At 44.0% G+C, this 23,501-nt stretch overlaps 1 protein-coding gene across 11 annotated transcripts in view; it reads right to left on the bottom strand.

Moving 5' to 3' along the window:
- LOC117346511 (alpha-1,4-N-acetylglucosaminyltransferase-like) overlaps positions 1-23,501 on the bottom strand; it is a 274,220-nt gene that overhangs the window by 46,491 nt on the left and 204,228 nt on the right. For 6 of the 11 annotated variants that reach the window (XM_033916226.1, XM_033916243.1, XM_033916219.1 and 3 more), the window contains exon 3: positions 20,558-21,007. In XM_033916226.1, coding sequence (XP_033772117.1) covers positions 20,558-20,977 — 420 coding nt within the window. In that variant the 5' untranslated portion in view covers positions 20,978-21,007. The remainder of the gene's footprint in view (positions 1-20,557; positions 21,008-23,501) is intronic. The other 5 variants (XM_033916280.1, XM_033916289.1, XM_033916197.1 and 2 more) reach the window with 1 other exon arrangement.

A 23,501-nucleotide genomic window follows, 5' to 3' on the forward strand; every position in this document is an offset into this window, starting at 1 on the left:
AGAGCTTTCAGGATTACCAAACAGTATAAGGGAGAAGTCAATGAATTTGTTAAGAGAAAAAATCTCAGAAATTGTGTACCAGACTCGGCTCCAATAAGTACGAAGCAGAGGGCAGTGGAAAAGTAAATGGTCCAGAGTGCCAAGATGAACGTTACAGGACCAGCAAGTGGGCGACAAACTGGTATTAATTTTATTGGAAAGGATAGGCGTCCAAGTGGCTCTATGTAACAGAAAATATAGTGATTGAAGCAAAGAAGCTGACTTAAGGGATTTGAAGAAATGTAACCATATATTTATCCAGGTGTCAGTATCAGAAGTAAAACTTCAAACCATTTGGAAGAGACAGATTGAACCACAAATTTCTTTAATTGTATGAATCTATACCAGATGGAGGCAATACCTTTGGAACGTAATGGAGAAAGTTTGGTGTTAAAGTTCAGTAAGTCAGGGTATTCCCTCAGAGAGGTTAAGTCTGAGTATACTTTCCTCAGGCAATGTGTAAGTTGCAGCCATCTGAATTGTTGGCTAAGAGGAAGATTATAAAGAGTGGCTATCTCTGTGAAACTCATCCAACAGCCATGTCTAACAATGTGCCGAAGTGACCAAATACCACACTTTTGCCATATAGGCCAAGAAATTGTAGAATTCTGTATTTTTATCACCAGATTTCCCCAGATAGGAATGAGTAGGGAGGAGGACCACTTTTCTTCCATTAGGCTTTCTACACAAGTGAGTGCAGATTTAGCAGAAGACAAGAGGATGTCCAACTTAAAGGAGGTAGGAATTTCCCTAGAAACAATGTACTGAAGAAGTTGTGCACCATATTTGGCTTGTTCAATCGATAACCAGCAGGGTAAGTCTGCATCTACTAGGGTCATTGGCCAGAAGAAGCATTGGCGGCGGAGGAAGGAGATGTGATAGGAAAATGATGTGATAGGAAAATGCAAGGAAAATTAACTACCCCTAAGGATTTATGCACTTTGAGTTTTGAGGGGGCAATGCGAGGTTGTTTGTTATTCCAAAGGAACCGCGTAAGTATGGAATCAAGGGATGTATAAAAGGATTTTGGGAAAAGAAAAGGAAGCATATTAAGAATGTAGTTAATTTTGGGAGAGATTATCATTTTTATAGATTCTAGTCGCCCCCACCAAGTTAAATATAGTGGGGACCATCGACTGATGAGATTCCTAACCATAGTAATTATATAATCAATGTTATAATTTATGGTATCGTCCAGTGTAGTACCAAAATATACTCCTAAATATTTGAGCTTATTAGTAGTTCAGTGGAAATCCAAATTGACCACTTCATGCCGTAATTCAGGGCAATTGAAAGCCATGATTTTGGTCTTATTGGTGTTTAATTTATAGTCCAAAAACTGGGAATATCGAGCAATAGTTGAAAACAGAGGTGATATGGAGTCCAGCATTATAAACAACAGTATGTCAGCATATGCTGAGAGTTTGGTTTCTATATCACCAAATCGAAAACCTTTTATTGATGAATCGTAACGTATAGCCAGGAATAAGGGCTCCTATATTTGTTATTTTAAACATTTTTCATGATTTTAATGATCTGTGTGTCAACACTTTGTAGGCTCCTGAGGCAGGCCGGATAGGTCAAAACATGTGTCGAGCTATCATAGATTTTTGGGTTTTTTAAAATTCTTTATTCATTTTATATTTTACATCAAGTGCACAGAAAATATCAACAAATAAAATAACACATCACTTGAAATTCTACATCTTCTCTCAAAAATAAGCTTTAACCCCATCCCCCCACCAGAATAATATTAATTATATATATGATATCATATATACCTTATAACATTCCCATCACAACCAATAATGAAATTCTAGAAACCCACCCCCACCCCATATTGATATTTATGTTAAATAGGGAAAAGAGAGTATTCATTACGGTAATTTATTATTTATTATAGTAATTTATTAATGGCCCCCACACCTCCTTGAATGTATTAAAATATTCTTTCTGAACTGCTGACACCCTTTCCATTTTATACAAGTGGCATAATGAATTCCACCAAAAACTATAATTCAACCTTGTACACTCTTTCCAATTATATGTTATTTGCTGGATGGCAACTCCTGTCAAAATCATTAAAAGTCTGTTATTATTAGAAGATATTTGCCACTTAGCTCTCATTGACATGCCAAATAAAATTGTGTCATACGACTATGCCACATGATTTTCTAACAAACAATTTATTTGATCCCAAATCGACTGCCAAAAAGCCTTAATAAATGGACAGTGAAACAATAAATAATCTAAAGTTCCAGCATCGAGATGACAATGCCAACATCTATTAAACTTAGAGCAATCCAATTTTTGTAAAAGAACAGGGGTCCAGAGTGCTCTATGCAACAGGAAAAACCATGTTTGCCTCATAGATACAGACATTGTACATTTCATCCTCCAAGACCAAATACGTGGCCATTGAGATGCATTAATTTGATGCTTAATCTCAATGCTCCAAATATCTCTAAGTCCAGTTTTTGGTTTCTTATTCAAATATTCAGATAATAATTTGTACCACTGTGCGGCCTGCTTTCCCAGGAAGTCTGCCTGAAAACATAAGAATTCTAAACTAAATTGATTATTAAGAGATTTCCATTCAGGGAACCCTGCCTGAATAGCCTGCTTCAGTTGCAATCATTTATAATTTTGTTTTTTATCCAGGCCAAATTTATGTTGCAACTGTGAAAAATCAAGCAGTTTACCATTAGATATAACATCATCTAAGGTACGTATTCCTGCTGAAATCCAATCTTTCCAGACAATCTTGAAACCGCCTATTTGAATCCTGGAGTTTAGCCATATAGTTTGATATGTAGATTTTTGAATTGGAATAGGTGTTAAATTATTAACATATCGTATAGTTTTCCATGTGTCTATTAATATTCTGTTATTTTTACGTAAACTAGGCATTTTGATACTAAGAAGATGACCAAGTCTAATAGAAAACATGAGCTGCCACTCCAACCATAACCAGTCCGGAAGCTTATCCATGAGCTCTGGGAGGACCCAATACATACCCTGGCGCATAATATGACTGATGATATCTATAGAAGTTGGGAAAATTTACCCCACCCTCTGCAATTGGCCTTTGTAAAGAAACTAAGGCAACTCTCGCACTTTTACCCAGCCAAATAAATTTGGTAAGAATACTATTTAACTTTTTATAAAAAGACCCCTGAAAAAAACCTGGTATACTCATTTGGTAAAAAACAGCAGGCAAAATCATCATCTTAATAGTTTGGACTCTTCCCCACCAAGATAGATGTAAAGGATTCCATTGCTCACATAACTCTGTTACCTTTTATAATAAAGTTCTTTCATTCACTTTCATTGTCTCTTCGAGTGTATTTTTTATCCAAATTCCTAAATATTTTATTCCTTCCTCTTTCCAAATAAAAGGGAATGAATCAAATAAATCTTTTGTACAATGTACATTTAGAGCAGCGGTCTCAAACACACGGCCCGCGGGCCACATGTGGCTCTTCAAGTTTTATTTGCGGCCCGCGGTCCTGGACTGGATAATTCCTTCCTTTTGGAGCAGCAGCGGGTCTGGCCGGTTCGTTCCATTCAAAGCCGTGGGTTGGCGGATCCTTGCGCTATTCGCTCCTGCATCTGAAGCCTCTCTGACATCACATCAGAGAGGCTTCAGACACAGGCGCGGATCTCGCAAGGAGCCGCCACCCGCGGCTTTGAATGGAATGAGCTGGCCAGACATGCTGCTGCTCCAGTGGCGTTCCAAGAGGGGGGCGGTCCGCACAGCTGGTCACCCTCCACTGTTCTTCCTGTTCTTCTAGGCTCGCGGCTCGTCTAGAGCAGGGTGGCCCAACTGCTTCCCTTCCCTTCTCACCGCTGGCACCATGCTCTTTAAGCTCCTTGCTTCTCTCGCCGCCCGACCTCAATTCTGACATCGAGAGGACGTTCTGGCTAGCCAATCGCTGCCTGGCTGCCCGAAACGTCCTTTCCGACGTTAGAATTGACGTTGGTCGGCTCCGTGGAGATCTTGGCCTGTTCCCGATGGCGCCAGCAGCAGCAGCAGCCTATTCCCCGGCGGCGGTGGCATGGGGGAGGGCAGGAAGGAAGAAAGAAAGAAGGGGGGAGGGGCAGGGAGCCAGAAGGAAGAAAGAAGGGGGGCAGGGAGCCAGAAGGAAAAAAGAAAGAAGGGGGGGGGACAAGGAGCCAGAAACAAAGCAAAAAATGGGGCACGGAATCAGAGAAAGACAGACAGAAAGAAAAAGTTGGGGGAGGGAATGAGGTCTGAAGGAGAGGAAGCATACAGGAGGCTGAAAGAAGAGAAGAAATATTGGATGCACAGTCAGAAGAATAAAGTGCAACCAGAGACTGATGAAATTACCAAACAAAGGTAGGAACATGATTTTATTTTCAATTTAGTAATAGAAATGTGCCAGTTTTGAGGAAGAAAAGATATTAAACTTTAAATGTGAGTGCTGCAGAAAAAATAGAGTACTTGGAGGGCCGCAGAAAAAATAGTTAATGTCTTATTAAAGAAATGACAATTTTGCATAAGGTAAAACTGTTAAAGGAAAGTTTTATAAACTATAAAGAGTTTAACCTCATGCAAAATTGTCATTTCTTTAATAAGACATTAACTATTTTTTTCTGCGGCCCTCCAAGTACCTACAAATCAAAAATGTGGCCCTGCAAAGGGTTTGAGTTTGAGACCACTGATTTAGAGGAAGAACTTCTGACTTAGTCCAATTTATTTTATAACCTGAGAATTTGCCAAATTTCTCAATCAATTCAAATAAACATGGAATGGTTGTTTCAGGATTCCTCAAATGAAGCAAAATATCATCTGCATAAGCTGATACCTTATATTCCTTTCCAGAATGCTGAATACCTTGTATTTCCTTTACTTGTTGAATAGCTAATAATAAGGGTTCAAGTACTCTATCAAAAAGCAAAGGAGACAAGGGACAGCCTTGTCTAACCCCCCTTTGCAACTTGAAACAATCCAAAAAATTATTGTTAATATATAATCTAGCAACAGGGGAGCTATACAATGTTTGAATTATTCGTATAAATCCTGAACCAATACCAAACCACTCCATGGCTTGATACATAAAGGTCCATTCTACCCGATCAAAGGCCTTCTCTGCATCCAAGGATACAGAAAAAGCTGGATCATTTATATCTTTTGTTAGATATAACATATGAAAGGCCAGTCTGGTATTATTTGAAAAGTGTCTCTGAGCAACAAAACCTATTTGGTGCATACCAACTATATAAGAAGAGCCTTAGCCAAACGCATGGCTAAAACTTTAGCCAACAATTTACTATCTACATTGATTAAAGAAATAGGCCTATAATTTGAAACCAACGTAGGATCTTTATTTGGCTTCGGCAAAACAATAGTTAACAATTCTGCCGTAGTGCCTAAAATACAACCTTTATTTAGTTGAGTCTGATATAAATTTAATAAATAAGGTATTAGGGTACTTTGGAATGATTTATAGAACTCTACCATAAAACCTTCACCACCTGGAGCGGTCCCTACTCTAAGGGACTTCAATGCTGTTTGTAGTTCTTTTAGTGATATCGGCTCTTCTAGACTTCTTTTTATAGGATCAGGAACTTTTGGACCTTCAATTGATTTCAAAAATTCTAAACCCTCCTTTTCTCTATCTAAATAAGGCTCAGAAGAATAAAGGGTTTTATAAAAATTTAAAAATTGTTTTAATATAGGTCCAATTTGAGAATCAGTATCACCTTTATCATCCTTAATTACACTTATTTTTGTCTTTAAGATAATTCGCCAATAATCTTCCCGCCTTATTTGAGCTTCCATAATACAAAGCTTGCTGAGAAAGAATATCTTTCCTTACTAATTTAGAAGAAATCTCATTATACTTATATTTAGCTTTTAAAAGAGCTTGTAACGTAGAATGTTCTCACTTCTCAATCAGTTTTGATTCTAAGACCTTAATTTCTTGTTCCAAAGTGGAAAAATGCTTTTTTAGTTGTTTTTTAGTATATGCTGAAAATGAAATAATTTGTCCTCTCATGGTTGCTTTAAAAGCATCCCACAAGGTCTCTATAGAGATTTCTTCTGTGTTATTAATTTGAAAATATTCATTAATTCTTAATTGAAAATCCTCACAGAATTGTGGATCTGCAAGCAATGCATTATCAAATCTCCATATAGGTCTAGTATCTTGATCAAGAAAATTTACTGCAATCCACACGTCGCCATGATCCGACAAAATTATGGGTTCTATGCAGTGTTCCCTCTAAGCGGGCGGGTGTTGTGAGCAAACTTTTTTCACTGTGAGCTAAAAATATCGGGCGCCAGCAAGTTATGAGCCAAATAAATATGTTGCTTTCTACCACAGAACTTCCTTACGTTTGTATGGAATCTATCCCCTTTCAACTTTAGAGAGTGCCCTCTCGTTCTCCCTGCCTTAGCTACTAAGTCTATTCCCTTCAGTACCTTGAATGTTTCTATCATGTCCCCTCTCAATCTCCTCTGCTCAAGGGAGAAGAGGCCCAGTTTCTCTAATCTTTCGCTGTACGGCAACTCCTCCAGCCCCTTAACCATTTTAGTTGCTCTTCTCTGGATCCTTTCGAGTAGTACCGTGTCCTTCTTAAAGTACCAGTGCTGGACGCAGTACTCCAGGTGAGGGCGTACCATGGCCCGGTACAGCAGCATGATAACCTTCTCTGTCTCTTCAGTCCAGCATCTGCCCCTTCCATTCACTGTCTGTCTTTCCCTGCCATCTCTCCTCCTGCCCCCCCCCCACCCCCCAATTTGGTCTAGCATCCATCATCTTCCTTCTGTTCCCCTCATGGTCTGGCATCTCTATCCTTCCCTCCCCCCTGTGGTTTTTAGCATATCTCTCTTCTCATTTCCTCCACTCAGATCTGATCATTCTCTGCTCTCTCTTCCCTTTTCTTCTCTGGTCTTCCTTCTCTATTTTCTGCCTCCATCTAAATTAAATTCTTTCTTACTATTTAGTCCCGTTTCCCTCTTTTCACTGTGTCTACACACAGCTTGTCAGCCCTTTCCCTCACCCCTCCATTATCTTACTATTTTCTTCCCCCTTTATTTATCTCCTCCTTCCATCCAGTATGTGTTCTTTCCCCACTTCCATTCAGCATCTGCTCTCCCTTCTCAACTGACATCCATCTGCCTTCTGCTCTCTCTCCCTTCTTCTCACTTCCATCATCTGTCCCCTTCTCTCTCTCTCTCATCTCCTCTATTCCATCATCTGCCCCTTCTCTCTCTCTCTCTCTCTCCCCCCCCCAACTTCCATCATCTGCCCCCCTTCCCCTCACCTTTGTGGGTCACTTTCTTTCCCCTGAGGGTGGCTCATGTCACAGGGGAAGCTTTGGCCGAGCAGAACCGCTTGATTAACAGTGGAACTTACTTGATTGATGTCGATGCTGGGGCCCGTTGCCGTTTGAAGGAAAAAAAAAAAGGTGGAAAAAAGGAACCTGTAAAGGCGAGAGGAAGGGAAACCTCCAGGACAGCTGCTTTTTGCCCTCCTTCAGCGGCCCAAGAGTTCAGACCAGCAGCGGCAGCTCTGTATGCTTTTAACTTCGGCACAGAGCTGCCCCTAATCAATAGTTTAGCGCGGTTTCATGAGGCAGCCTCGGGGCCTTTGATAGCCGGCCCGCTTCGATGATGCGATGTGGGCCGGCCTAGCAAAGGCCCCGAGGCTGCCTTATGAAACCGCGCTAAACTATTGATTAGGGGCAGCTCTGTGCCGAAGTTAAAAGCATACACAGCTGCCGCTGCTGGTCTGGAGGTGCGGAGACAAGGCAGGAGGCAAACGCGGTGGAAGGCAGGAGTCCCGGCGAAGGCAGGAGTCCCGGCACAGCGACTGCAACAGGAAGTTGCAAGTCAGCTGACGCCGGCCTTTCGTTGCGGCGGGGACCGAATCCTTCGCGGACCGGCAAGATTTTGTTTGCGGACCGGCGGTTGAAGAACTGTGCTCTACACTGTGTGCGCTGTGACGAGAAACATGTGCGCTGCGAGGTAATATTTTGTGCGCCAACGCACCCCAGCGCAGCTTAGCGGGAACACTGGTTCTATGGAAGCTTGTGTAGCCTGTTGTATTAACTGGTCAGAAACAAAAATATAATCTATTCTAGAAAAAGATTCATGAACATGTGAACAGAATGAAAATTCTCGATCATTAAAATGAAGTAATCGCCAAATATCACTTAAATTACAAGATTGTACAAAATTATCTAGACCTAATGATTTTATAATTTTACTAGGCTTTTTATCCATTACAGGATCCATAACAGCATTAAAATCCCCCGCTACCACTACATTAGTAGCAGCCAGTGGTAGAACTAATTGTTGCAGTCTTAAAAAACTCAATTTGATTCGAATTAGGGGCATACACATTAAAAAGTACCATGGTAGTATTACCCATACTCATGTCTACATGCAACCATCTACCCAAATGATCTGCAGTAGAGAATGGCAAGGGGAAAAAATCTGTCCCCGTCACTGCACCATCCCCGGCCCACAATCCTCTGCACTGCCCCGTCACCGCCGTTCCCTTCACCGCCCTGTCACCGTCACCGCCATCCCTTTCACCGCCCCGTCACCGCCACTGCCATCCCAGTCACCACCCCGTCACCACCACTGCCATCCCATTCACCGCCCCATCACTGTCCCCGCAGCTTCCATATAAGCCTCAGTACTGCGAAACACCATGAAGACAGAAGAGAGTCCTGCCACTACTACTACTGCACTGAGAATCTGTTTCAGTGCCTCTGCCCTGTAGTAAAAACAGAACATAAAATAAATCAATTGACTTGTCCTCCCTTGCAATGACGTGTCCCCCATGTTCATCTATAGCTCGAATCAGGTCAATTGTGCACACTAAAAATGCAGGAGGATCTGGAACGTGAGCGCAGGCAGGCAGTGATACACCGATTGCAGTGTTCCGCCATCTCTCTCCCTTCATCTCACCTTAGATGTAGAGTATGCCGGCTTTCTTTTTCGCCCAGCTGCATGTGCGGGTGCTCATTTGTTCAATATTCTCCTCTGACGCAACCAGAAACAGAAAGTAGTAAGAGAGGAGAAGATTGATCAACTCGAGCAGCCGTGCAAGCGCGGCTTTTTGAACGCGTGCGGCTGGGCGAAAAAGAAAGCCGGCATAATCTACATCAGTGTTTTTCAACCTTTTTACACCCGTGAACTGGCAGAAATAAAAGAATTATTTTGTGGACTGTCAAACTACTAGGACTAAAATTTAAAAACCCTGTTTCCGCCCCATCTCCGCAAGCTTGGCCACCTCAGTGACTATAGAAAAATAGATAAATATAGTGCAAAATATAGACAGCAGACATAAATTCTCAAAACTGACACGTTTTGATCACTAAATTTAAATTAAAATAATTTTTCCTACCTTTGCTGTCTGGTGATTGATTTCATGAGTCTCTGGTTGCGTTTCCTTCTGTCTGTGTATCCTTTCTTTCCATTTCTTTCTTTCTGCACTCAGGCCCAAGAATTGTCCCTTTCTATTCCCTCCCTCTTTCCTTCCTATGTCCTTAGTGCCCTAGCCTCCTTCCCATGTCTTTAGTGCCCCAGTGCCTCCTTCCCATGTCCTTAGTGCCCCTTCCTGTCTTTTGTGCCTCCAGTGCCCCCTCCCCATGTCTTTAGTGCCCCCAGTGCCTCCTTCCCATGTCCTTAGTGCCCCTTCCTGTCTTTAGTGCCCCCAGTGCCTCCTTCCCATGTCTTTAGTGCCCCTTTCTGTCTTTAGTGCCCCCAGTGCCTCCTTCCTATGTCTTTAGTGCCCCTAGTGCCTCCTTCCTATGTCCCTCTCACTGCCTTCTACACTTTGTCCCACCCCCACCCCCACCCCCCGAATCCTGCCTGCCTACCTTTCTCCCTCCCTAGCCAAAGCCAGCCTGCTGCCTCCCTGCCGCTCAAAAAAAAAAAGCCGCCTTCCTTTTCCCCTGCTCTTACCGCCATGCTCATGCTGCAGTGCAGCTACTAAAGCCGACAGGAAGTCTTTCTGACTCAATTCTGAAGTCGGAGAGGACGTTCTGGGCCAGCCAGGTAGTGATTGGCTGGCCCAGAACGTCCTCTCCGACGTCAGAATTGATATCGGAAAGACTTCCTGTCGGCTTTAGTAGCTGCAGCATGAGCATGGCGGTAAGAGCAGGGGAAAAGGAGGAGGCTTTTTTTTTTTTTTTCTTCGCGCGGACCGGCAGAAATTCAACCGGCGGTAAGGAGGAGGGAGGGAGATGGCGGGGACCGCGCGATCCTTCATTGCCTCACTGCGGGGACAAGTCCATTCACCGCTCCACGGGGCGGTGAACGGCCTTGTCCCCGTTCCGCAGAAGCCACTATTTTTTCTTCCCCGTTTTGGCGGGTTACCCACGGCTAAACGTGGCTAGCCACGGGTAACCCGCCACCGTGTCATTCTCTAATCTGCAGCCACCATATTGAATACTGCAGAGCATTTTTTGTTAATTAGGATAGCTACTCCAACCTTTTTTCCTGTCGCAGGTGCAAAAAAACAATACTTCACCCAATTACCCACTAATTTTTTAGATTCTACCCCAGACAGGTGTGGCTCTTGGACAAAGCAAACATCCGCATTATGTTGTTTTAAGTATAATAATGTCTTTTTTCTTTTGAGCGGATGGGTTGAGGCCATTAACGTTTAATGAAATAATTTTAAAATCCATTATACTGATTAGTTACAATCAGTGGCGTACCTAGGGTATGTGGCACCCGGGGCCCATCATTTTTTGACAACCCCCCCCCCCCATGTAAAAAGTGAAAACAAAGGCCCCTACAGATGAGAACATAACATAAGAATAGCCTAACTGGGTCAGACCAATGGTCCATCATGCCCAGTAGCCCATTCTCATGGTAGCCAATCCAGGACACTAATACCTGGTCAAAACCCAAAGAGTAGCAACATTCCATGCTACCGATCCAGGGCAAGCAGACACTTCCCCCATGTCTTAATAACAGATTATGGACTTTTCCTTCAGGAATTTGTCCAAATCTTTCTTAAAACCAGCTACACTATCTGCTTTTACCATAACTTCTGGCCACTTCATTTTTAAGTTTAGATCTTTCCTTTCAAACAGAGACCTTGCTAGATGTCAAATACAGCACAAGGTAACTTCACATGGACTTAGCTGTGCAGGAAATGTGAATCTCCTCATACACCCACCATATAGTGCAAAAATGTGCAAAGGTCTGTTTTTTTCTTTCGATCACTACATAGCCTAATGCCACACAAGCAGCGCTGTTACAAACATATTCTGTAGGTCAATGCTAAGGATAACAAAGTTTCCTTCCTTGGACCAGAAGGAGATAAACCACTGGAAGAGATCCCAAAACAACACCCAAAGACCCACTCAGTGTGTGAATCAGTTGAGTGGAGTGGACTAACTGGGGGGTGGAAATGGGCCCGGAGTTTGCTCAGCAGAATTTCCCAGACCACCTCTTCCTCTCAACACATTGATACGCTGCCACCATCACCACTAGGAACACCTCACTGGGTAGGCCAGCTATGCTATAAACTTTATAAAACACATTATGATATTTTCTTATAAAGCACATATTTTAACTGAATTCTCTGACATCCTCAGCCTTTCCATTCACAAAAATAGAAGGAAGAAAAGTTCCCATTTCCTGCTGTCTCATGTCCCCGGCCTATACAATATTTTTTTTCTGCAGACCCTTCAAAAGTCTGACCAAATCCTCGTTTCACTTGCATTATAAAGTACTGAGGATGCCATCTCTCCCCAATCCCAGGTCCTAAAGTCTAAGACAGTAGCGCAAACTAATGCTGCCAGATACAGGAAAAAAAAATTTTGATTCGATTCAGCCCTATTGAATTGGTTTTTCAATTCGATTTTCCTGCCCAGTTGGGTGATTTTTTTCAAAACTCCTGGTGGGTTTTATAGCTTTTTCACCCCCTTTGGCTTCTCCTAACCACACTGGCGCTGTGGTGTAAATAAAATAAAGAAACAAAAAGGACTTTTCCTCTTTCTGTTAAATCCTAGCTCACGTTTGCAATCCAACACCAGCTCTGGCAGGATACACATTTCAAATCTGACATGTTATAATCACAAAACAGAAAATAAAATTAATTTTTCTACCTTTTGTTGTCTGGTTATATTTCAAATCTTGTTGGTCCAAGGCTCTGGTTTTCTTCTCATAACTTGCTTGCCAGGGTCTCCTTCTTTCTGCATGCTAACCATCCATCTGCCAACTCTGTCCTCCCTTTCCATTTCCCTTCCCTTCCCAGGAAGTCTGGTATCTTTCCTTTTTTTCATCTCCCTCCACAGATCCACCTTTTCTTAAATACCCTTTCATCCGGCATCTCTCCCTCCTTCCCCACCATCCCAGAGTCCACCATCTCTCCCTTTCTTTTCCTAATTACCCTCCTATCCAGTATCTCTATCCCTCCTCCACACCATCCCTTGTGTCCAATTTCTCTCCCTTTCTGTTCCTTCCCTCCCTAAATCCCATGGTCCATCATCTCTCTCCCTCTCCTCTATTTTTAGACCCATTATTTCTTCCCCCCCCCCAAAGTTTGGCATATGCATGTCTCTTTGAACACCTCCTTCCCTCCGTGTACTTCTAAATCATGGTCCCCCCCCCAAAGGCCTGTCCCCCCTTAAAGGTCTGCCTGTCCCACCTTGAAGGCCTGCACCCCCCTTGAAGGCCTGTCCCTTCCCCTTGTAGGCCTGTCCCCCCCTTGAAGGCCTGCCTGCCTGTCCCCCCCTTGAAGGTCTGCACCCCCCGAAGGCCTGCACCCCCCCGAAGGCCTGTCCCCCACTTGAAGGCCTGTCCCACCCCCTTGTAGCTTCCCCCCCCTTGTAGGCCTGTCCCCCCTTGAAGGCCTGCCTGCCTGCCTTTTCCCCCTTGAAGGCCTGTCCCCCCTTGAAGGCCTGCACCCCCTTGAAGGCCTGCACCACCCCCATCGAAGGCCTGCACTCCCTTGAAGGTCTGCACCCCCCCCCCGAAGGCCTGTCCCCCACTTGAAGGCTTGTACCACCCCCTTGTAGGCCTATCCCCCCTTGAAGGCCTGCCTGCCTGCCTTTCCCCCCCTTGAAGGCCTGCACCCCCTTGAAGGACTGCACCCCCCCCCCGAAGGCCTGCACTCCCTTGAAAGGTCTGCACCCCCCGAAGGCCTGTCCCCCCCCTTGAAGGCCTGTCCCCCCCTTGAAGGCCTGTCCCACCCCCTTGGAGGCCTGTCCCCCCCTTGTAGGCCTGTCCCCCCTTTAAGGCCTGCCTGCCTGCCTTTCCCCCCCTTGAAGGCCTGTCTCCCCCTTGAAGGCCTGCACCCCCCTTGAAGGCCTGCACCCCCCCTTGAAGGCCTGTCCCCCCCCTTGTAGGCCTGTCCCCCCCCTTGCAGGCCTGTCCCCCCCTTGAAGGCCTGCCTGCCTTTCCCCCCTTGAAGGCCTGTCCCCCCTTGAAGGCCTGCCTGCCTGCCTGTCACCCCCTCCCCCTTGAAAGCCTGCTTGCCTGCCCGCCCGCCCCACCCTGAAGGCCTGATGCCCCGACCCACCCCGAAGGACCGCTCGCCCCCCTGGCCTCCCCGCACCACCTATGAAGCAGCCGCAGCAGGATCGCGAAGTCAGCGTCAGCGATCCCTGCGCTGCTTCCTGCGCCACGGTCCCAGCCCCTCCTCTGACATCAGAGGAGGGGCGGGATCGCGGCGCAGGAAGCAGCGCAGGGATGCTGACGCTGACTTCGCGATCCTGCTGCGGGCTGCTTCACAGGTGGTGCAGGAAGGTCAGTGGGGCGAGCGGTCCTTCGGGGGTGGCGGGGGACTGAACGGCAAGGCCGGGAACACCCCCTTAGGGCTGGCACCCGGGGCGGCCCGCCCCCCCCGCCCCCCCCTAGGTACGCCACTGGTTACAATACCTACATATATCCACAAAATAGTTATTATACAATCTTTTCCCCCAATCTAAAAATCCAAACTAAACCCCTCCCCTTCTCTCACACCCTCCCCCTATTCCCCCAACCCACCCAAATCAATAATGGAAACTTCAAAACGCACATATAAAATCGAGTAAATGAAAAACTCCCCTCAGGCCAAGACCATAAACAATTCTAATAAATAAACTAAGCTTCCCAATAATATATTGCAAGTCACCTAATATAAAGGGATCACTTAAATTGTATACCCTCCTTTTCTTATTTTTTATTTTTTTTTATTATTATTATTATTATTTTTCTTAACAATGGACGAATATTTACTAGTATCCCTACAGAAAAGAAAACAATAAAGAAATTAAATTACTCTATCCCTCCACTTTATCATCGTACCTTAACATAGGATTAAAACCAAAATGTCTCATACAAGGACTCTTTTGACAATTACAAATACCCACAATTTTCCACTTTCTCAGTTTTCTTTGATGACAACACACAGCTTTCCTCATTTTACTTGAATCATAACCCTGTAAATTTCAAAAATCCAAGTCATTGCACATCCCAGTCTGACTGACCATCTCCACATTAATTCAATCTCCATAAGATCTTCTCTGTATGTAGACCTGGAGACGCACTCAGAAGTCTACATCTGAACGGAATGCACAGCTCTTCTTTTATAAACCTTGTTAGGAGGCAATTAGAATATTCAATTTCTACTTTATCAAAGCCATGCAGACCTATGCAAACTCAGAGTTATTTCGGTCTTTCAGCCCCATTGTAGAACATATAAAATGTTGCACAACCCAACCAAAACACACCAATTCCTATTAAACTTCAAGGCTCATACCACCACAAAAGTATCATAGTATGGCTTAAAATAAAATTCCCAGTTTGCAAGCATCAGGAAATGTCGCCAATATAGTTCCATTTTGCACAAATACAGCAGCTGAAGAAACTTATCCAAAGTGCTGCATACAATGGCAAATCATGACGTTCTTTCCCACGAAATTCACGATGCAGCAATTAAGCTGAATTTCTAAACATGCCTTCAGATCAGCTCAGTCTCAAGGTGTAATGTGCGCAGCCTTGCAATGCAACATTTCAATACATCACCATCCATCAGCCTTAACTGAGTACATAAATTCTTTAGGTTTGGTGGGTGTCAGATTTAAAAGTAGGGCACAAGGCAAGGATCACACTGTATCATACAGGCAAATCTTCCTACTCGCAGTTCTGCACCCCACAGAAATCAAATCCCAACACATTACAGGAACAATCCATAGTTTATCGATATCCTCCATATTGAATCCAACTTTCCATTTATATAGAACTTAATATCTCCTTAATATATCAGCAACATTTCAATCTCTTTTTATGTTTATGAGGAGCTAATCTAAGAAAAAGAGAGGACTGGAACCAACATATATTCATAGTCTGCATAGGTTGATTTTCAAAAGGGCTATCAGCCTCCAGTACTTTCTTAATTGGAATCCAACATCCAATTTTAATCAATTGTATCATTTGCTTATTTCCAGCATATCACTGAATCGAAAGTATCCATCAATATTTTCATTTTAATTTCCAGTCGTTCTTAAACTTATATTTATATGCACAAACATGAGGCAAATATTTATTTCCCCTTATGATCCAACATTCAAATATATTTCTGATCCATGTAACTATTTCAGATGTTCACGTGCCTTTATCAGAATGTTGAGCCCTTTCAAATTTTAACTGTATCCTTACCAACTTGAAAAACTTTGGCTTCGTGTATTTAAATTCACACATAAACAAATCCTCAAAGGTATTTTAAGAAACCATAAGCTGCTCACATTGATCTAAGAACTCCTTCAGTTTTACTGAGTCTTCAAAATTTAAAGTTTTGTTCTTATAAATGACCCGCATAATTGCCGGGTATATTAAACCATACCTAGCTCCCAATGATCTGAACTGCGGACGTAATTCTAATAGTTGTTTTCTTCTATACGCTGTCGCTTTTGCAAAATCAGGCACAATATAGACCTTTGAATCTTCAATGGAAATCAAGCAGAAAAATTAACATCCATGGAAGTGAGCCTTGATGATGTACACAGGCAGATAGAAAAACTTAAAACTGACAAATCCCCGGGTCCGGACGGAATCCATCCCAGGGTTCTGAAGGAATTAAAGGAGGAGATAGCGAAACTACTGCAGCAAATTTGCAACCTATCCTTGAAAACAGGCATGATCCCGGAGGATTGGAAGATAGCCAATGTCACGCCCATCTTTAAAAAGGGATCAAGAGGTGACCCGGGAAACTACAGACCAGTGAGTTTGACCTCGGTTCCGGGGAAACTGGCGGAAGCACTGATTAAAGAACACATCGATGAACATCTGGAAAGAAACGAACTTTTGAAAACAACCCAACATGGTTTCTGCAGGGGGAGATCGTGCCTAACAAACTTATTGCACTTCTTCGAAGGAATTAACAAACGGATGGACAGAGGAGACCCCATAGACATCATATACCTTGATTTCCAAAAAGCCTTTGACAAGGTGCCTCACGAACGTCTACTCCGGAAACTGAAGAACCATGGAGTGGACGGAGACGTACATAGATGGATCAGAAACTGGTTGGCGGGTAGGAAACAGAGGGTAGGGGTGAAAGGCCACTACTCGGACTGGATGAGGGTCACGAGTGGTGTTCCGCAGGGCTCAGTGCTCGGGCCGCTGCTATTTAATATATTCATAAATGATCTAGAAACAGGCACGAAGTGTGAGATAATAAAATTTGCGGACGATACAAAACTATTTAGTGGAGCTGGGACTAAAGAGGAATGTGAAGAATTGCAAAGGGACTTGAACAAATTGGGGGAATGGGCGGCGAGATGGCAGATGAAGTTCAACGTTGAGAAATGTAAAGTATTGCATGTTGGAAACAGAAACCCGAGGTACAACTATACGATGGGAGGGATATTATTGAATGAGAGTAACCAAGAAAGGGACTTGGGGGTAATGGTGGACATGACAATGAAGCCGACGGCACAGTGCGCAACAGCCGCTAAGAAAGCAAATAGAATGCTAGGCATAATCAAGAAGGGTATTACAACAAGGACAAAAGAAGTTATCCTGCCATTGTATCGGGCGATGGTGCGCCCGCATCTGGAATACTGCGTCCAATATTGGTCTCCGTACCTTAGGAAGGATATGGCGTTACTCGAGAGGGTTCAGAGGAGAGCGACACGCTTGATAAAAGGGATGGAAAACCTCTCATACGCTGAGAGATTGGAGAAACTGGGTCTCTTTTCCCTGGAGAAGAGGAGACTTAGAGGGGATATGATAGAGACTTATAAGATCATGAAGGGCATAGAGAGAGTAGAGAAGGACAGATTCTTCAAACTTTCGAAAAATAAAAGAACAAGAGGACACTTGGAAAAGTTGAAAGGGGACAGATTTAAAACGAATGCTAGGAAGTTCTTCTTTACCCAACGAGTGGTGGACACCTGGAATGCGCTTCCAGAGGGCGTAATAGGGCAAGTACAGTACAGGGGTTTAAGAAAGGATTGGACAATTTCCTGCTGGAAAAGGGGATAGAAGGGTATAGATAGAGGATTACTGCACAGGTCCTGGACCTGTTGGGCCACCGCGTGTGCGGACTGCTGGGCACAATGGACCTCTGGTCTGACCCAGCAGAGGCATTGCTTATGTTCTTATGAATCCTGACACCTAAGATTCTTGTTTTCTTTTGCCAGTTCAATAATCTCTGCAACCTGCTGTTAACAAAGCAATTTAAAAATCAGTGGACGTGGTCCCTTCAGACTATTTGCTCTTCTTATCGGGATCCAATGTGCTCTTTCTATCTCCAGCGGATATGTACTTTTAATCAGCAGGATTTTTGGTAAAAAATTAACAAGAAACGCTATTGGATCATTCTTTTCAATCTCCTCCGGCAACCCAATCAATCTTAAATTATTCCTCCTTTCTCGATTAGACAGATCTTCTAGCTCTTTCCTTAATAAATCTATTTCTTTATGATCCTTCTTATAATTCACTATTTCTGCTTCTGTTTTCTCAGCACGTTTCTCTAGCTGATCTATTTTTATATCAACTGACTGCATTCTTTTTGTAAGATTTGCCTCCTCATCCTTGACTTCCCGTATACTTTTTGCATTATCCAGCACTATTTTTTTTAATCAGCTGCAACTCATTCATCAAATCTTTATTTTCAGTTTCTTCCATTGGTAATGGAACCGTTGATGGGGATGCCAATTCCAGCTTTGACCTCTTAACGCTTCCTGATCCTGTTTCCACTTAACTATTTTTATTTTGCTTACCCGAAGCCATTACAGCAGGGGTGCCCAATACGTCGATCACGATCGACAGGTCGCTCGCTCAGGCGACCCCAGTCGATTGAAGAGCGGGTTCCCTTCTTCCCTTCTCTTTTTTCCCCTCCTGACTGGCCCGCTCCTGAATTCTGCTGCTGCCGCCACTGCTCAACATTTAAAAAAATACCGGCTTGCAGAACTTATGCTCCAGGAGCTAACGTGTGCTTGTACCGGCTTCCCTTCTCTTCCCTCTGAAACCGGAAGTTATGTCGGGGGAAGGGGGGAGAGAAGGGAAGCCAGCACGCACATGTTAGAGCCCCGTTCACAGGCTAAAGCGGGAGACAGGTCAGTGAAGCTTGTGATTTGCTCTTCTTGCTGCCAGGTCCTGCCTACTTTCTGTTTCCTCAAAGGCAGGACCAGGCAGCATTTCTCCCAATAGGTCGATCTTGGGCCGATCAGCCTTCCTCTCCCCGACGTCAATTCTGCCATCGGAGAGGAAGTTCTGGCTAGCGGAACTTCCTCTCCGACGGCAGAATTGATGTCGGGGAGAGGAATGCTGGTGGGCCCGAAGCAGGGAGAGCTTGGCCGGCGAAGGGCGGCTTTGGGGGCCTGTTATCCGATGGCAGTGGCAGTGGCAATGGCTTGGGGGAGGGCAGGGAGGGAGAAAGAGGGCAGGCAGGGAGACAGAAGGAAAGAAGAGAAACAGAAAAAAAGAAAGGGGGCATGAAGAGAGAAAGAAAGAGAGGGCAGGGAGAGAGGAAGAAAACATTGGGGGGGGGAACGAGGTCAGGAGGAGAGGAAGTATACAGGCTAAAAGAAGGGAAGAAAGATTGGATGCATAGTCAGAAGAAGAAAGTGCAACCAGAGACTCATGAAATCACCAGACAAGGTAGGAAAAATGATTTTATTTTAAATTTAGTGATCAAAATGTATCTGAATTTATATCTGCTGTCTATATTTTATACTGTGGTCCCCTTTTACTAAACCGCAATAGAGGTTTTTAGCGCAGGGAGCCTATGAGCGTCGAGAGCAGCGCTGGGCATTCAGCGCAGCTCCCAGCACTAAAAACTGCTATCGTGGTTTAGTAAAAAGGGAGGGGGTATTTGTCTGTTTTTATATGGTTGTTAGTGAGGTGACAGTGCATAGAGTCATCTGCTTTGACCTCTTTGAAAAACCCTGGAATAGGAATGTTGATTAACATTTTCTATGCGTACAGTGTGTTTTGTGGTTTTTTTAAATTTTATTGTTGGTAGATCATTTTGACTTGGTCATTTTAAAAGTAGCTCGCAAGCCCAAAAAGTGTGGGCACCCCTGCATTACAGTAACAAAAATAATTACTCCGATGTGACTCTCATTAACTTTAAATAACTTATATTGTTATAATTAGCCTTTCTTCGCGGAGCTAATCATTCACCCGATCATCCCGGTACGCTTCGAAGCCATGCCCCCCTTGAGCTATCATAGTAATAAAAGCAGAGTTTTGAAATAAAAAGCACCTTTTTGTTCTTGGACATCTCCACTGTTTGTCTGTTCGCTATTGTCTTCCTCCTGATTTTGCTTGTAAAAATAAGTAAAAAACCTTTATTGGTGGCTCTCCAAAAAACCCCAAAACAAACCCCAATACAAAAGCAGGATATAAAAAATAGAATAAAATCTCATACTCAGTACTTCACTTGAATCCTTAGATTCTGGAGCAATTTCCTTGGTTACTTCATTATTAATACTCCCTGTGGGTACCGCTAACTTGAATTCATAGTACCTTTGCTGCTCCTGGACCTTCTTCTTCTCTAGCAAAGACATCCCTGTGTTTTTCCTGCCTTCTCTCTCTTAGCAAAACATCTCCTTTGTTAATCTAATTGGTTTAAGAGCAACAGTTCTCCCTAGCTAGATGATTTAGCTGGCCATCAGGGGTGGTTCTTCTTCTGGCTGCCTTATGATTCCTATGGGCTTCTGCAATGCCTCTCCTTGCACAAAGACTCCTATAGAGGAATTACTTCTGGCCCACAGAGACAGGATACACCCATACCCCTTGATGGGTAGACTGGCCCAACCTCCATTACCTCATGACATCTAGAGTTAGCTCAGAAGCAGGGACACCAGAACCTTCTTTGTTCAGACTCATAAAAATTGTGGTTTCTTGCTAAATTAATATTACAAGGGACTATTTTTAAAGCATATTATAATGAGATAAAATTAAAGAATTGGAATGAAAGAGAAACTGAAACTAAAAATTAAACTAAATGGAACAATGTTGTTATGAATAAGTATATGCTTCACACTGTTCTATTTTAAGTTAAAAATGGCAAAAAATAACAGTTACCTTTTGATACCATGGATAAAGAGGCGTGTCTTGAACAACCTCTTCAAGGTCTAAGGGAAGGATGTTGACATTTTCCATAGATGACAGCAGTGGAATGGCCTTATAGAAGGAACTCTTGGTAATAGTCATGTTTTTGGTCAGTCCTTTCATGAAGAAATAAATTGTTCTGTCAGGGTACGTTTGAGATGCTGATTCTACAGCACATACTGCTAGAGGGGAGGGCTCCAGTTTCTCTGTGGTCTCAACAAAAAAGATTCCAGTATTAGATTTAATAATGACATCACTTGATAACGGCTTACTGACATTACTTGTTAACTGCTTCTGCATGAATTTGTGCACTGTCTTCAATGGCTGCATCCAAAAGAAAGTAGAAGAAATAAAAAAGAAAATGAAAAGTGAACATGTTATCCATAATTTCATGGTTAATTCTTGGAGTCAGTGCTGCAGGATCTGTTCAAATAATGAGACAAAAGAAAGTGATCTGGCATTAAAAATAAATATAAAATACCCACTAAAATGCTGCTATATTCATATTGGCTTTTGAAAAGAAGCTTCCATTAATTGAGTGGGACAATTATAACAGCATAGGAAAGAATGTTATTATTTATTTACAGTATATACTCAAATATAAACTGAGATTTTTGGGCCAAATAAATGGCCCAAAAATGGGGGTCTCAGTTTATATTCGGGTCAGCACCCACCTGCCTCCCCTCCTGGACCTGTTGCAGGCCTCCATCGGGTCTGCCATAAGACCTGGTGGGCCGGGACAGGAGGGATCTCTCCCGCTTCCTGTCCTGGCCAACTCTAACTAAACTCTCACCTACTGATTAGTAAAAAGCATACCTTTTAAAATCCCTGGTGGTCCAGCAGTGAACTGAGGAAGAAGTGATCATCCTACATTCCTGCCCCATGCAGAGTCACTATCTGAATGGCTGCCACAAGTTCCCATGGTCTTGCGACGTTAACATGAAAACTCATGGCAGCCATTCGGATAGTGGCTCTGCATGGTTGCTCTAACTGACCAGATGAACACTAGAGGGATGAAGGCAAGACTTCCTCCCCCTAAACGTGCCCCAGTGGTCACTGTCCCCTTCCCACCCCACAAAGATGTGAATGAAACAGTACATACCTGCTTGTATGATAGCTTTAGATGGTATGGCCAGTCCTAGTAGAGCAGCAAGCAGGTCTCTGGATAACTGGGTGGCTAGTGCAGTGGACTCCACAGAAGGGGACCTAGGCCCATATCTCACTCTAATTACTACACTTGTGGTGGGAAATGTGAACCCACCACAACCCACCTAAATCCCACTGTACTTACATATAGGTAACATTTGTAGGCATAAAGGCTTTTGGTGTGGTGTACAGTTGGGTCCAGTAGGTTTTACATGGGTTTTGGAGGGCTCACCATACACTATCAGGGAGTTATAGTGAGATGTGTACCTGGGCCTTTTTATATGAAGTTCACTGTAGTGCCCCCTAGGGTACCCCACTGCTCTGCTGGGTATCTGTGTGGCCAGTCTTCTAAAAATACTGGCTCCTCCTTCCTCCCAGTGACTTACATTTTCTTTTCAATTATGGCCACAAAAGATACATGCACTAAGAGCTAACACACCTCAAAATGGTCATTTTAAAAACTGTTTGCTGTTTCGAAAATGGCCATTCTCTCTACCTGATTTTTAGATGCAACTTCCAAAAACATCTAAACTTGGATTTAGACATCAATATCGAAAATGGCCCTCTATGTCAACTGGTTCACCTTTACCTTTTCTTCTCTCTCTACCTCTCCACCTAGCTACACGTCGGGTGTACTCCAGTGCACCAACTTTAATTCACAAGGAAGGAAAAATGGAGGCAGCAGAAGGCCAGCGAAGCTTTCCAGTATACTGCATTGATTGTCACATGTATGACTACCTCCCTTCTGGGAGGCAGGCCTACATATGCAGTCGATGTCAGGAACTGGCTAGCCTAAAGAAGGAGGTCGGGAGACTGCAGATCAAAGTGCAGGAGCTAGAGGGACTCCGCTCCATAGAGGAACCAAGGGATTTTGAACCAACTGAGGACACCACCAGAGAAATCCACATCAACGAACAGGTCAGAGAGCTCGAAAGATTCATCGAGGAGGCCTGCAAAATGGTAGAGACACAGGATCACCCGCTCTTCAGAAGGGAACAAACGGATGGAGGACAGGACCCGCCAGGAGCCACCAAGACCCACCAGGACCCACCAGGAGCTGAGGGAGAGGAACCTTGCGGAGGAACCATTCAGGAGGAGGAAGGATTGGAGGACCCAATCATCGACACAGACCTGAGACCCAGGAGGAAGCTGAGGAGAGAAAAATCTGCTATCGTTGTGGGAGACTCAATCCTGAGAGATGTGGACAGTCACATAGCAGGGGGCAGAGCGGATCGCCTAGTGACATGTCTCCCAGGGGCGAGGACAAAGGACATCTCCGACAGAATCGAGAGAATCATGGAGGGAGCTGAGACGGAGGAAACAGCAGTGATTGTCCACGTTGGAACAAATGACGTCAGCAGAAGGAATTTCAACATGACTACACTGACCGAGCAGTTTAAGATCCTGGGGAGGAAGCTGAAGCTGAGGACAGGGAAGATAGCCTTTTCTGAGATCCTGCCAGTACCAAGGGCAGATGCGAGGAGGCAGACCGAGCTGCAAGCAACAAATGGATGGCTGAGACGATGGTGTGAGGAGGAGGGTTTCCTCTTTGTACGGAACTGGTCAACCTTCATGGGGAAAAACAAGCTCTACAGGAGAGACGGACTGCATTTGAGCACAGCTGGGACGAGGATGCTGGCACGTAACATCCAGACCTGCATAGACATGACTTTAAACTGATAACAAGGGGAAAGCCGATAGTCGATCTGACCTCGACACATCGGGCCACAGTATCGAGCAAGGATACTGAAACAGGTAATGGCGATTGTAG

Source organism: Geotrypetes seraphini, chromosome 1 (genome assembly GCF_902459505.1).
Source record: "Geotrypetes seraphini chromosome 1, aGeoSer1.1, whole genome shotgun sequence".
Classification (NCBI taxonomy): domain Eukaryota; kingdom Metazoa; phylum Chordata; class Amphibia; order Gymnophiona; family Dermophiidae; genus Geotrypetes; species Geotrypetes seraphini.